The sequence below is a fragment of the Hyperoodon ampullatus genome (assembly GCF_949752795.1).
Source record: "Hyperoodon ampullatus genome assembly, chromosome: X".
Taxonomy (NCBI): Eukaryota; Metazoa; Chordata; class Mammalia; order Artiodactyla; family Ziphiidae; genus Hyperoodon; species Hyperoodon ampullatus.
The window spans coordinates 92,620,335-92,636,782 of NC_136913.1; the positions used below are offsets into that span (position 1 = coordinate 92,620,335).

The 16,448-nt window shown below is 35.0% G+C and overlaps 1 protein-coding gene across 1 annotated transcript in view; it reads left to right on the top strand.

Moving 5' to 3' along the window:
• TBC1D8B (TBC1 domain family member 8B) overlaps window positions 1–16,448 on the top strand; it is a gene marked incomplete at both ends in the record, with an annotated part of 65,547 nt that overhangs the window by 8,491 nt on the left and 40,608 nt on the right. The window contains 6 exons of the mRNA XM_079727419.1: window positions 7,364–7,474; window positions 9,901–10,019; window positions 10,520–10,745; window positions 11,460–11,700; window positions 14,379–14,586; window positions 15,245–15,412. Of these exons, the coding sequence (XP_079583545.1) occupies window positions 7,364–7,474; window positions 9,901–10,019; window positions 10,520–10,745; window positions 11,460–11,700; window positions 14,379–14,586; window positions 15,245–15,412 (1,073 nt within the window). The remainder of the gene's footprint in view (window positions 1–7,363; window positions 7,475–9,900; window positions 10,020–10,519; window positions 10,746–11,459; window positions 11,701–14,378; window positions 14,587–15,244; window positions 15,413–16,448) is intronic.

The window sequence follows — 16,448 nt, forward strand, 5'->3', positions numbered from 1 at the left end:
GTATGCTTATCTAATGTCTTGTTAAATGATACAAAGAGTTCCTAAAAGCAGTGATTAATAACAATAGGTGGTATTCTGGTGGCAGAATCCCAGTGTGACATCTGTGGAGCAACATGCCAAAAGCCCGTTTGGATTGTTTTTAAAAATTAAATCAGCCATCTCTCAGCACCCACAATATCTGGGCTGTGGTTTGGTAGAGAGAACTGGGGAGGACATTCTAAGTGGGAGGAATAATATGGTAGTGAAAAAGCAAAAGATGGCAGTTGCTGGGGACACAGCAAGTACTCCAGATTCATTTATTTGTGGTTGAAAATATGAGACTCAAGATATAGTGCCCTTAGCAACCAGAAACGTTGTTGAAGAGCAATGTCCTCTTCTATAGAAGAGGAAAACCTGGAAAACCGGAGATAGAATATCAAAGGGACCTGAGAATTAAAACTTTGTTGTTTTTTGTCTCCACTGCCGTTTCAATTCCCGCCTAGATGGTCTTGTTTTTTTCTCTCTCACTCCAGTATAAAAAAGTGAAGTTTTAATCATTAGTTCTCCTCTTGTTTTAAACTAACCAAAATCATGGCCAGCTTTAGTTCTTCTAAATAATGATTTTAAAGCACTGTACTATGTATGAGGTTTCATTTGCTGCCACACTTGCTTTTTGCTTTGCACCTGGGAATTCAGATGTTGTATTTTTTAAAATTTTCTGAGGGCTACTCATTTTGTACAGTGATGCATAAGTCTTGAAGTGTATTAAGGTGCTGTAAATAAAGGTGGTAACAATTCTCATATTTCTCTATGTTTTAATCTTTAGAAGTATAGCTGGATTTGATTAATAATTCATGTATGCTTTTTTACCCCCATGACACTGTAATCTGCCATTTATGTCATCAGTTACTTACCTTTTAAAAATTCTAAATCCTTTAATGAAACAAAAATTTCAGTTAGGGAAGGAAAGGAGAGCTTATGTATATCCAGCTTTCAAGTAAATGTCCTTAAAAAATGAAGGGAGAGGGAAAACAGGACAAAAGAGTTATTTTTATTAACAGTTTTCCAACGCTCTTAGTGTAAAGTTGGCAGCTTTCAAAATGTCAGCTGTGGCTATTGGATAGTTGTAAAATAAGCATTCACAGTCTTGTTTTAAGGACTTAGAACTGGCAGCAAAAGCAGTAGAAACAGGAAAACCTACAACCTCTACTGAGAACAGTACTTTCTCCTATTTGAATGTATTTCCTACTAAGTGTGTTGTCATTTTACTAATTAGTTTGTTCATCAACTTTTAATGAACTTGAGATTATAAAAAATTCAGTAAAGGAGTACTTGTTTGACTTTGTAAATACGGCAACTTAAGGCAAGATACAGAGTCCACTATAAAGTTCCAGTAATCATTTCTATGGCCCCAAGTTGTAATCTAACATTTTACTTAGAATGGAAATTAAATCTTGTTTGTATTAGGAAGTTCATTTTAATGACTTCTGTAGCTAGAGCAGTGTTGCCTTACACAGTGTCCTCAATCTACTTTACAAGCAGAAAGAGCCACTTGTCAAATGAAAGTGTACTAAACTAGCACATTGATAATGAGTACCATCTTCAAGCTTTGGCTCTTTTATAGTGGCCCTTCCTCCAACACTCAGCTCTTGGTCCTACTTGTTCATCGTTATCATTAACCTAATATAAAAAAGAAATATTTATCAAATTTGCAGGTGTCTGAAAATGGAAAGGGACAGTTAATACCATAGATCAGTTTTCTCAACATTGGCCGGATGTTAGATTCAACTGAGAACCTTTTAAAACAAACTAAATGACACTGGAGTATTTATGGGTAAAATGATGTGATATCTGGGATTTACTTTAAAATACTCTAGGAGGGATTAATGATAGAAGATTGGCAAAATGTTGATAATTATTGAAGTTATGTGATGGGCACATAGAAGTTTTAGTTTATTATTCTATTTTTGAAAATTTTTATAATACAAAGTTAAGGAAAAAACAGAATACCTGGACCCTGACCCAGATGAATTAAATTAGAATCTCCAGGCTTCAGTAGTTTTAAAAGTCGAGCTTGAGGAGTTTTTAAAAGTCCTCCAAATGATTCAAATTTGCAGTTAGGGTCGAGAATCACTATCATAGAAGAAAAAATCAAGATTCAGATAGAACTGGACAAGTTAGAATGCTCAGTTAAAATCAGTGAGCTAAAATTTATCATGGGTAAATGTAAACTGCATTTAGGTTTTTAAAAAAATCAGCTGTACAGGACAGAGAATTCCTAGGTTGGTGCTTATGTTTGTGAAGAAGATCACAGTGGATTAGTTGATCACAAGCTTAGTATGATAATAATATGACATAGGGACTGAAAAAGCTGGTATGATCTTTGACTGCATTAATAGAACCATGTAGCCCACAGTATAAGAAGCCTGCATTTGTTCAGATCTTACCTGGTATTCAGGTTTGAGTGACACATTTCATAAGAGACTTTGACAAATAGGTATGTTAAGAGAATGATAGAAGAAATAATAAGAGTCCCAGACAATCTCATGCAACAAACTGGTGAAAGAACTAGGTATATTTTAAGGTAGGCGAGGAGAAGAATAAGCAACTGGAGACAAGGTAACTATAATAATAATACTTGAAGACCCATCATATTGAATAGAGCATATGTTTTGTATTGCCCCAAAGTTGCAAGGAAGTATTGAATAGCATTTTATTTATCCTAAGAAAGACCTTCCTTTTTCTTTTTTTTAAGTGTATAAGAAATACCTTCATTTTTCTATCTTAAGGGTTAAAAAGTGTTCATTGTAAAAATTTCAGAAAATATGTGTAGGTGTAAAAAAGAAAATAATGATCACCCATCATCCTGCTGCCCGGAGATAACCACTGTAACCAGGATTGGCTACCTAATGTGTGTGGCCCAGTGCAAAATGAAAATGCAGGGCTCTTTGTTCAAAAATTTAGAATTTTAAGATGGGTGACAGTAGCGTATTAAAGCAAGCACAGGGCCCTTCTGAGCATGAGGCCTTAATGGACAGGCCACAAGCTCATAAAGCCAGCCCTGATTATAACATCTGGATATATACAGTTCACCCTTGAGCAACATGGGGTTTGAACTGTGCAGGTCCACTTATATGTGGGGTTTTTTTTCCAATAAATACAACAGTACTACATGATCTGCGGTTGGTTGAACCCAAGGATATAGAACTGCAGATAAGGAGGGCCGACTATGAAGTTATATGCAGATTTTTGACTGTGTGGCGGTTACCTCCCCTAACCCCTGTGTTGTTCAAGGGTCAACCATAAAATATTTTAGAAATAACTTTCTAATTAGTAGAAATTCCCACCAATGCAATAGGCTGCCTTGGGAGAACTCTGAAGTTTACAGGAAAAAGCCAGGCTTTCTATCAGGGATACCATAGAACAGACGAATGTATGGGTGGTTGGGCTACATGACATGCTAGGGTGTTTTTCATCTCTGACATCAGTGATGCTCTATCTCTATCCATCCAAATAACTGGTTCATGAACAATAATCATTACCTGTAAATTGCCTTTTTTTTAAAATCACAGAACCTTGCTTTTTTTGTTATCTTGCTGTGTCATTTAATAAAGCATTTCACATCACTTATGGTGATGAGTTTCCTTAAGAAGTTTGTTGCTACGTATATGTCAGGATGCTACCAAAACCACATAGACCTTTAATAGGGTCTAGAATATTGATACCTTACTCAGTTTTAGACATTCAAAGAATGATTTGAATTTCTTGATATTTTTAAATCTCTTGTTCTGTCATGCAGCTGAGAGACCGTATCTATTCTGTTCCCAATTTAATATTGCTATAGAACTTCCCATATGTAGGCTGATTCATGACCTTGAATATTCAGGCTGTCAGATGATAAACCTCTGTGTGTATGGAAAAGCAACCCAAAGTTGTCTGCTTGTTTTCTTGTACTTCTAGAACCCAGACACTGGCACATATTAATTCCTAAATGACTTGCAGGGGCTTGATGATGATTATAGCTTAATGCGCTGGAAGACTTCCCCAAGTAACTAGAAATGTATTCTAGCACTAGCTTCCAAATTATTTGTTGCATGGTTTTACACTAACTGCCTGATTTAAAGCACTTACAAAACCCGAACAATTTCCTTTCTACGTAGTATAAAGCACTTATAACCTTGCAAACATTTCTGTTGCAAAAAAAATGACCTTTCCTGCCAGTGGTTTTGACCACTTTGTCCCCAGTCTCAAACTTTCTATCAAAGAGCTAATTGTTATTGTTACTTAGGAATGATTATCTGTGGCCTCTCCTTTCCTTTCTGCCTCCTCACACATCCACACTCCCACTGTTAACTTTCAGCTGAGCCAAACTTTTCTTTACCTCTTTGTTCTTTTTCCCATTCTTCTAATACTGCTTTTTCTAGGGTATATAAAGAAGGAAATAGAATTTGAGCTACTTTTATTTAAAATGTGGTAAACATGAAATAAATGATTTTCCTCGCAAATTTGAAAAAACATTTTTGAAAGCTTTTTTAGAACTTAAATTCTTGGAAGCCAAATCCAGCAGCTTTAACAGTGCTGTGTTTAATGAATGCTTTTATTTGAACTCCTTTATTTTGACAGTTTTGTCAAGTTATTGCATGTTTATTTATATAAACAAACATTCATACACTTGATTCCAATTTTTCAACCTGAAGACAGTTACCTCTTTTGGTTGTTTTTTACTACTACTCTTTTAACTATTTTAGTATTTTCACTTTCCCATCTTCAAACTGAGAACATCCTCCTTTTTTCCATTTCCCGAATAATTTCAATTACATTGCTCTGAAGAAGCTATCTGCATATGTTTAGCTCCCACGTTTATTTCTTTTTTTTTAAGGACTTTAAAAAATATATTTATTTATTTAATTTTGGCTGTGTTGGGTCCTCGTTTCTGTGCGAGGGCTTTCTCTAGTTGCGGCGAGCGGAGGCCACTCTTCATCGCGGTGCGCGGGCCTCTCACTGTCGCGGCCGCTCTTGTTGCGGAGCACAGGCTCCTGACGCGCAGGCTCAGTAGTTGTGGCTCACGGGCCTAGTTGCTCCGCGGCATGTGGGCTCTTCCCAGACCAGGGCTCAAACCCGTGTCCCCTGCATTGGCAGGCAGATTCTCAACCACTGCGCCATCAGGGAAGGGAAGCCCCCATGTTTATTTCTTTATCTTTCATCAACTTCCACTTTTCTTACCTTATCCTTGATCTCTTAGCCAGATCTCCAATTTCTTACACTTTTTCACTCTGAAAGTGATAGATTTTGCCTTTTATCTCCAAGCCCTTCAGTAATTCCCTCATTATTAGTTGATATATAATCACTTCCTCTGTCTCTCCTCTTCATTCCCATTCTCTCTTCCCCGGTACTGTCTCTTTCATAATATTTTTTTGGATGTTCATATTTCTTTTTCTTAGTCTTCAATTCATATTATGGCTTTTTCATATCAGATAATTTCTTTTTTTATGCAAACTTTACTTATTTATTATGTTTGGCTGCATCGTCTTAGTTGCGGCATGTGGGCTCTTCCTTGCGGTGTGCGGGCGTCTCTCTAGTTGTAGTGTGCAGGCTCCAGAGCGTATGGGCTCTAGTTTGCGGCAGGCGGGCTCTCAGTAGCTGTGGCACGTGGGCTTAGTTGCTCCACGGTATGTTGGAGCTTAGTTCCCCGACCAGGGATCGAACCGGCGTCCTCTGAATTGCAAGACGGATTCTTAACCACTGGACCACCAGGGAAGTCCAGATAATTTCTTCTTTCTATAAGCTGCACGTGTTGTGATTGCCAGAATCTTTCTTGATACTTGGCCCCCACTATCAAAACCCTCTGTAAGATTGCTAATTGATGTTATGCTGCATTTGTGACCCCTATTTTTACTTTTTACCAATTCCTACATCTACTTTCCCACCCTTTTCTTTCAGCTGAGCCAAATTTCTCTTTATTTCTTTGTTCTATCTCCTACTCTTCTAATTTACCTCCTTCTATGCTTATAATAACTTCCTACCTCACATCTGCCAACCTACCTATCTTCTTATTCAAAGCTTGCTTGAAATCTTAACTCCTTTTAAGTGTGTAAAGGTAGGAAAATAGCCAAAGGCCTGTTTTATAATTGATTTATTTTTTCTAAGTCTGTATGCTACATAAAAGAGGAATGCCTCATAAAGTAAAACAAACACTCAACCAATCAAAGCTTCCAGAAAATGAAGGTAGATTTATGTATTTCAGCCATCTCACTGATACAGTTAAGTCAACAAATTTTGCTTCTGTTGTGTCCAGCAATATGTTGAAAGTTAGGGATACAAACCCAGAGGTAGAAGACATGGTTATTGTCTCCAGAGAACTAATAATCTAGATAAGGAGGTAAGATAAATACACATGAAGCACTTAGAAAGTAGTTGTAATAACTAGCCTAATAATCAGAATTCTAGGTTGTGTCATATAGACTTTAAGTACCATAAGTAATCAGACAAAAGGGAAGGCATAATTGCTTGGGGTTGCCAGTGAGGATTTCATAGGGGAACTGGGTCTTGAAGAAAATGTAGGATTTGGATTAGCCAGACTGGGCTACAAGACTTGCGTTAGCATTTCTAGGTAAAAAGAGACTTGCTTAGCAAAGACTTTAAGGGAGAAATTAGTTGTTTAAGAAAACAGCAAACTTTATTCTAGGGAGGAGTAGGAAATATCAGATAATTAAATTGAAGAAGCTAAATGATCAAAGCCTTGAATTCCAAATTGAGAAATTAAATGTTAAAAAGAAATTCCCCTTACCTAAGCATTTTAATTAATCAAGGTTTTTTTTAATCTTGTTTAAATATCCATTGTTTTCTTATAATAGTATTAGATAATACTGAGTCTTTTGCTATGTGCTAAGCATTGTGCTAAGTGTTTTATGTGTAATAATAACTCATTTCATCTTTACAACAACCTTTTGTGGTGGGCTCCATTTTTACCCCCTTATTTTACAAATGAGGATGAAGAAAATGTAATTACAACTGGCTCAAGTTGACACAAGTAAGTACCAGAGCCAGGATTCAAACCTAGGTAATCTCTGGTACCAGAATCTACATTCTTACCTGCTCTATACACAACCTTGTAAAGGAGGTAAATAAGTGCTGCAAATATATCATGAGGTTTAGACAACTGAACCTGACTTATTCTTTTATTGAAAGATAATATTTTCAGGAACTACTGACATTGGAGCAGCGTAATCTCTTCATCCTGAGTATATTTTTTCTTTAAGAAAAATCTCTATAAGGAAGCTTTGGGCTAGAAATTTAAAAAAAACATTGGTTGTTAGTCATATGAAGCGATATTGATTTTATCTCTTGTAAAATCCTTGTTTCACCAGTCTCTTTATTACAATAGGGCTTCTGGTTGGGACTCTTGATTCAGTCTTAGACTCCACTGCTAAAGTAGCTCCATTTCGCATCCTACACCAGACACCAGATTCTCAAGTTTACCTGTCAATTGCTTGTGGTGAGTATGATTTTTAAAACATGGAATTCAAACAAATAAGGATCTTAAGAAATTGAATATTTAAATTTACTTATACTTCCCAGTTGTTTTTTTTTAATTGATTTTTATTGGAGTATAGTTGATTTACAAACAGTCACAGATGTAGAAAACAAATGTATGCTTACGAAGGGGGAAACGGGGTGGGGTGAGGGATAAATTGGGAGATTGGGATTGACATATATACACTACTATATATAAAATAGATAACTAATAAGAACCTGCTGTACAGCACAGCGAACTCTACTCAATACTCTGTAATGACTTATATGGGAATAGAATCTCCCCAGTTGTTTTGATTTAGAAACGAGTTAAAATGTGCAGCTCTATTTGAGAGACTAGAAAGATATCTATTTATTTAAGAAGGATTATAAATTATTTTTTAAAAATCCATTAATGTGAGGGACCTAAAGCATGTGTTCCAGCAGTGCTGATTCAGAGTAAATTTTGCTTAGTGCTACTGCTGTATGACTCCTTTCTTCAACTTATTGTGTTGGCCTAAACGTTCGTTTGGGTTTTCCATACCATCTTATGGAAAAACCCAAACGAACGTTTGTTTGGGCCAACCCAATACCTCTCCTGCTTAACCCAACTGCTAGGAAGATGAGAACCTCCCCCATGAAGTACTTTGTTTCATCTCTAATAACTCAGATGAGGAGAATCAAGTTCAAAACTTAAAGGTTAATCCCTAAGAAAATTTAAGCCTAAAAATCTGAACCTTTTTTAGTTACACACCGACTTTCTCGCAAAAGGCACCATATCCTTGAAATATGAAGGGATATCTTACACATAATGCTACATATTCATCTATGTTGGGGTGGTTCAGATGCTTCCACATATATCTTTTGTGGTAGAAAAGGAATTAGGATGGTTCTTCCTAACAAAGAAACTCAAAATTAAAAAAAAATATACAGTGACAGTTTACTTCTTTTATGATGCCACTACAATGTTGGTCTAAATTAGAATCTGAGATTTGTGGTTTTTTAATGTTGAAAGGCTGCCTTTTTCTCATTCTTTCTCCCTTCTCCCCCCATTTCTTTTAAGTATACATACTTTTTAAAAAAATAAAAGCCTGTCAATTTCTGGACAGTTCATATGTGTGAACATACAGCATACAATTAATTTTTTTAAATGTGTGGCTTGTTTTGTGCATCTCCCTCTAAACTTCCTTTAGTGTTTCTGGTGAGTGTTTTCTCCTGGCTCTTTTAAATTGAATGCTGTTTAAACTAAATGCAGAAGATATTACACCTGCTGACATCATGAGATGTCTATAACCTCAACTCTAAATCTGGTTGGTAGAAATTATTTAGAAAAAAATATCCTTTTTACTTAAAAAAAATGGATGATAATACAACTTATTCCCCCAAATTAACCTCATACAGAAATACAGTAGTTACCTACTAATGAAGCTTCTTTATACCTAAAGGGCCAAAATAAAGGCCTTAAAATTTCCCCATGGCTTTTATTTGTTGTTCATTAAAGAAAGATATTACACATGGTATGATGACTTGAGAAACATGAATACAATTCTAACTGAACTGTAGGAAATAGGCGATTTTGCAGTGTCAATAAATTTTTTAATGTATCACTCTTCCATATATCATAAAACATACTTAGAAGTCAGGATATTTCTTTTGAATGAGATTTGTATAATCTGCAGTGCTAGAGAGATCTTAAAGGTATATGGATTATAGGGGGAAATTGATAGATATTGAAATGTTCTTCAAGCCAAAGGAACCCAGAGCTAAGTGTAGTATTTAGTCTGACCCTCAATAAACCACCTAACACTGATGCAGGAGGTCACAAGGATTTAACCTTGCTACAGGATTTCTAACCTCTTTCATAAAATTTCTTTAAGTTGACCAGACGTTTTAATGAAGGAGTTGACTCTGAGCAAAGGCTTCATACTTTCTGAGATAGAGTTGCCACAGTTGAAATCCACATTTACACAGTGTGCATAGGATTGTCATGTGCATGCTGTTTTCAGTCACACAGATAGGCACAGTACTGACTGTATTATTTGAAGGCCAAAGATTAAATTATGTATGTTTATATTCTGGTACTCTATATATTCTCTTAAAAGAACTGGTTACCGTAGGCACCAGTTACTGGCACCTTGTTTTCAGAATTTTATATCTTTTCTCATGAGTTGTATTTACTTTTCTCCACTTTCCTTAAATATTTTATCCTTTCTACTTATAGTGTTCCTACCCACATATAGTGATGAAATAGAGAATAAATGTAGTACCCCTGTTCTTTTATGATGATCATTTTTGAAAATGAGCAAATATAATTTTATTTCTTTTAAAACTGAGCTTATAAATATCAAGAGCAGTTTTTTGTGTGTGGAGTTTTCTTTGAGTCTTTCATTCTCTTTTATTATGAATCAGGAGCCAACAGAGAAGAAATAACCAAACATTGGGAATGGTTAGAACAAAATATCATGAAGACCTTGTCTGTGTTTGATTCTAATGAAGATATTACTAATTTTGTACAAGGAAAGATAAGAGTAAGTGGCATGGATATATTTTGTAGATGGAATACTAAAGTCTTTGACCCTCTTATTTGAGGATCGAAGCTGCATGGCAGGTCATTGTTTTACTGCCACCTTTCAGGATTGGCAGAAGCACATATATGAATATCAGAATCAGAACTAAAGACATTGTTAAAGTTAGCGGTTAGTCTTTGGTGCCCTTGTGAGTGCTATTAGGGATATTTTCATTTCAGAATCTCTTGAGTTTGCAGTTTGAATGAACCCTTCACTCAATCAAAATAATATTTAGCACCTCTATTTGTGGTAGCTCCTTGTGAGGTATTAGAAAAAGCCTAATTACAAAATTAAACAAAATCTGCTCACCTCTGTCTTAAGAGATATGTGTGCACATGCGTGTGTGTGTGTGTGTGTGTGTGTGTGTACACAGTTTTATTCAATGAATTGTTTAAATATGTGAGAGATATTTTTGTTGGTAGGTAATTACTAATTTTCAGAAAATATTTTGTCTCCTTTAGGGATTAATTGCTGAAGAGGGAAAACATTCTTTTGCAAAAGAAGATGACCCTGAGAAATTTCGAGAAGCCCTTTTGAAATTTGAAAAATGTTTTGGTTTACCAGAGCAGGAAAAGTTAGTGACCTATTACTCGTGCAGTTATTGGAAAGGACGGGTTCCTTGTCAGGGTTGGCTGTATCTTAGCACCAACTTTCTGAGCTTCTATTCTTTTTTGTTGGGATCAGAAAGTAAGTGGTTTCTGTTGCTTACTATGACTTTGAACTTGCAGACTGACCTATCAACTCTGTGGTGGTGTTAGGTTGTATATAAAGTAATAGGATAGATATTAAGGGTAATTATACTGTATATTAAAAAGTTCACTTCATCTAGGGAAAGAATACTTTTAAGACTGGTTGTTTAACATAAGAACCATTAGAATTGTGTATAGAATGCCTTGCATATTGTGGGAGACAAATGAATATTAAATGATGATGGTGATCTAGCATGTGACTCCTTTCTTTCACTTGTTCTAAACTACCTACTTTCTTTAATCTATGTTTTAATACTTGTTTTAAACATACAATATACATGTAGTAGTCATAGTACCTAATGGCTCACAGTTACAAAGAAGAATCAAACAGTACTGTTCATAGCACATGTATAGCTTTTACACCAATGGTTATATAATTGTGTAAATTGAAATATCAAATTTAATATCAGGTTTAAATATCAAATCAGAAAAAATTAAAAATTATTTAAAATTATATCTGTTCCTAGGATCACCAATTATTGTATGTTCATTGTTATGCTTCAAAATTTTAACTAATATCTTGAACTCTAAAATATTTTAGTTGTTCATAGCATTTTTCAAGTGGTTAACTATTGTTTGGAAAGACCTGATTGATAAATATGAATCAACATTGAGAAATTTAATCATATCTGCTTATAATTCTTATTTGCAGTAAAACTCATTATCTCCTGGGATGCGGTCTCAAAACTTGAAAAGACTTCAAATGTCATACTGACAGAGAGTATTCATGTGTGTTCCCAAGGAGAGAATCACTACTTTTCAATGTTTTTGCATATTAACAAAACATACCTTCTTATGGAACAGCTGGCAAACTATGCTATAAAAAGAATTTTTGATAAGGAAACATTTGATAATGACCCAATCCTTGACGATCCTCTACAAATTACTAAAAGGTATTCAAAGCTTAATTAATATTTACTTTTTAAGTATTGTTTGACCAAAGAATGGTAGCATTGAATAGCATTAAAAGTTAACTGTTCTTAAAAAAAATTAATTGTTCTATGTTATATGATAGTTTTTCTTTGGAGTAATCATAGATGTGTGGGTTTTTTTAGTTTATTCATGTGCATTTCACAAATACTATCCTCTCCATTCCATTATGGTTTATCACAGGATATTGAATATAGTTTCCTGTGCTATACAGTAGGACCTTGTTGTTTATCCATCCTATATATAATAGTTTGCATCTGCTAATCCCAAACTGCCAATATTTCCCTCTCCCACCATCCCCCCCACCGCCAACAGTTTCACTTTTTATTAAAAGGGTAAGTTAGTAGAGTCAATGGAACATGCACTTCAGAATGAGAGTAGAGCAACCCTGGGACAAGTCATAATCTCTCAGGACCTCAGTTTTCTCAGCAGTCATTTGTACCTCAGAGAGCACTTGTGAGGAATGAGCACTATAGCGTTTGAAAGCACTTTGTAAAATATAAAGCACTAGATAAATGTTAATCATTATTAATGCCTGCATCAGAAGTATCTGTCTGGTAGCTGTTTGCCACTATATTTGGTTTGCTGAAACTGACCAGAGCCATTTCATCCTGCTCAACACTCAGAACAGTTGACTGAAGTGAGTTGAGCATGCCAAAGGGGAGGGAGGGCGGAGAGGATCCAGAAATAGCTAGTGAGAACCACTTGTGGCGAGAAGGATGAGGGTATAGACTGTATGGGAAAGTGTAAATGAGGCAAACCTAAGCTGCAGTCCTATGGATAGACCAGAACAAGTGACCTGGATGGTTGTGTGATGGCTACATAGCCCTAACTTGGGTACAGTTGTTCCTCTTGCCTATTCTTAAACCATTCCTAAAAGCTATATACATAAGGGTTCCTTTGTGAGCCTTCCTGCTTTTCTGGAAATAGATCAGCGAGGTGAATTTTTTTACACCTTATTACCAAAATTAGGTCCCAGTGTGCATGATTTATAAATAGAACTCTATAAGGATTAAAAATACAGTTTATGGGGCTTCCCTGGTGGCGCAGTGGTTGAGAGTCCGCCTGCCGATGCAGGGGACACGGGTTCGTGCCCCGGTCCGGGAGGATCCCACATGCCATGGAGCGGCTGGGCCCGTGAGCCATGGCCGCTGAGCCTGCGCGTCCGGAACCTGTGCTCCGCAACGGGAGAGGCCACAGCAATGAGAGCCCCGCGTACCGCAAAAAAAAAAAAAAAAAAATACAGTTTATGTTATGTTATAGTGAGGCATTTGTTTTTGTAGGTTGTTTTTGATTGGCCACCATAAACAAACATTTTTAGCCATTTTATTTCCCTTAAAATATTCTAAAAGGCCATCTATCACTGAGTTATTCATTACCAGGTCTGTATTTAAATGAGGTGTAGGAAATTCATTTTTGTCTATGTGCAGTTTTAAAAGAGCCTATTGAAAATTGTATATATCTAAATCCTTTTTTCTAGTAAGTTAAAAAGAACAATAGCTTATTTAGACTTAGTCTCCAAATGACTTTTTTATAAACTGGAGTATCTTTATTGCTTTGGCTTATTGTTTTTACTAATATGTATTACAATAGCTAAATTCAGTGTATATCCTTCCAGGCCTTTTAATGCATGAATTAAAACTTTTTGCCAAAAGCATGGAGGGGACCTAAACATCACATATTATTCTACAATCTGCTTTTTCTCCCCCTTAAAATAATGTATCATGGACATCTTTTCATTCATGTAAAAAGTCCTTATCCTTTTAAATAATAGTGAAATAGCCCACCAAATTACAATTTAAGTGAGGTAAAAATTAATGTGGTTCTCTGTTCATATTTATCAGAATTATTTTTGAAAGACATGGTGAACTGCCACATATTCAAATAGTATATGCTGGAAGGATAAATTTAGTTTTAACTTTGTTGGCTTTGAGTTCGAACTTGCATAATTTACTCACTACCCCAGATGGCATTGCTGCTTAGCACAAGTGTTTAGTGCCTCTAGAAAAATTGTGCTATTTTAAGCAATTGTTTTTTATTTATATACTTATGTATCAGTTAACAAGTCATCTGTATTTATTGACACCCATTCTGTGCCCAATACTGTGCAAGCAGTGTTGTTTTATCTTGCCTCTACTTTTGAATTTTTTAAACATTCATTTACATTTTTGCTTCACTTAATTTTAATATTATTTTTATGGACTAGTCTTCCCATCTAAATTTTGATGCCATAAATTTTCATTATTTTATTTTGTTTGAACTGGGTAACTTTTGGTTTTCTGATAACCAGATGTAAAAATTTTTGTCTGCCAAGATTGATTTTAGCCATACTCACATGTTGTGAATATATAATAATATAGTAATCTTCCAGAAAATCACCCTTTAATAGATGGTTTGAAGACCTACATCACCTCTAACTGTTGTGCATTGTAATCTACTACTAATAATACAAAATTGGAAAAGAGAACAAACAAAATAAATTGGTTAGGAATCAGTGTTTCTTCCATTTCATCATTTGTTGAAGAACATAGCATGTAGTGCTTAATCATTCTGCTTTACAGTGCATTTAGATTAATCAATATGGACATGTGTATACTTTAGAAGTCATCATTTGAGCCCCCCCTTTTTTTCTTTCCTATAGAGGTCTGGAAAATCGAGCCCACAGTGAGCAGTTTAATGCTTTTTTTAGGCTGCCCAAAGAAGAGACTTTGAAAGAAGTACATGAATGTTTCTTATGGGTACCATTCAGCCACTTCAACACTCATGGAAAAATGTGCATCTCAGAAAACTATATCTGCTTTGCTAGCCAGGATGGCAATCTATGTAGTGTAATCATTCCATTACGAGAGGTAAAATAAATTTAGTTACATATCAGTTTTTAGTTCAAAAATGTTACCATTCACAGAGTAAAATACCCTTTAATTCTGTAAATTATTAAAAACTCAATATGCAACATCCTTTTAGTAATTTTAAATAATCATTTTTAAGTGCAGTTATATTCCTCAGGATAAGATACCATTCTTGAGGATAAGAGTACTAGGATAAGAGCCTTATAGCTCTTATTGAAAATGAAAAAAGAAAAAAAATAAAAATTAATAAACAAGATAAGGGTTTGGGATGACTCAACATGGAGCATGATCACTCAGATGTTTATGACATGGATACCAAAATTTATACTACCATATTTGATACACATGGTCAGAAAGAATAGAATTGATAGGTTTTGTGTAATTCAGAAATCAATTGCCCGTATTGTGGCACTGAATTTTTACATTTGTTTTGTCATTTTTAAAGGTTACATGTTAGTCAAACCTTTTCCTTTAGAAGTGAAATATCTTGCACCAAGGTTGCTTGTATTAGTGGTACAACTAGTACCCAAAGTCTGTTTCTTACTAAGTCCTACCACAGACCAAAACTTGTAGCCACAAAAAAATAAGCTAAACACATTTTGCCTGACCTTGTCAGTAACAAGGGAAAATGCGATTCATTTATGTTTTCATCCCCCAGGTCTTAGCTATAGATAAGACAAATGATTCCAACAAATCTGTCATCATTAGCGTCAAAGGAAAAACAGCTTTTCGCTTCAGTGAAGTTAAAGAATTTGAGCAATTGGTGGCAAAACTCAGGCTCAAGTGCAGGGCAGCTTCAACTCAGTATCACGATATTAGCACAGAGGTAAGTATCTAGCAATCAAGTCATTTTGATAAAAAGGTTTGTGTTTTGTGTGGTCCATACTTTCAGAAGGAACTCATAGTACCTTTCCTATTTATACTTAGGTTGAGTTTTTTTAAAAGATGAATACCAAAGAAATTATATTCTCTAAGGCACATCATAAAGCAGAAGTGAGAATTAAGGACTTTATCTTTTTTTAGGAACTCAGACTTTAAAAAAAATTATTATCATTTGATCTTTCTTGACTATATTTGTGATTTATCATATATACACTCCTTGTACTTTCACATAACATGGCTTTTAACAACTCAAACTATATTTGAGAATTCAATAATGCATTGAAAAAGGACTTTCCTCTTATTGCTGTAGAGAGACAATCTATCTTTTTATTTAACATCAAGTAGGTCAGCCTTATTTGCATAATCTAGGCCAAAGCAAAATAGTGACATATCTATTTACTAGTAAAATATTAGAGAAGGCAAATATTCTTGGCAGAGGGTGATAAAAAGCCTGATTTTGATGTTTGTCTTTTATGGAAATATAGATAGTTTCAGTTCAAATTAATTTTCTTTTTCAGTGCCAAGGAATCTCATGTTTTAATAGATTGATAAAACATCACATTATAACTACTTATATTTTAATTAAAAATTCAAAGAAAATATCAACATTGGCTTTACTGGCTATATTATTTTACTTGGATTGGAATATAGAGGCTTTTATTTCTTTCTCCAGAGCGGAGACTGAAAATATTATGCTAAGTCAATTAGAATGCAGGATTGACAAGACTAACTCTTCCTTTGATAACAGAAAAGCACAATGAAAACATAATTTAAAAAATATGTGTATCTCAGTTCCAGACACAGAACTTTCAAGTTGGCCATTAAGAGTTTTCTTGCCCCAATTTACTAATCTTTCATTCTCTTCAAATATATACCCAGGATATACCATAGTTTGATGTGAGGACATAAGTAAAATCTGATCAGTCTTGCTGCCATATTCTTGCTTATCTCACTTTTGTTTTTCTGTCCTAGTCCATTTC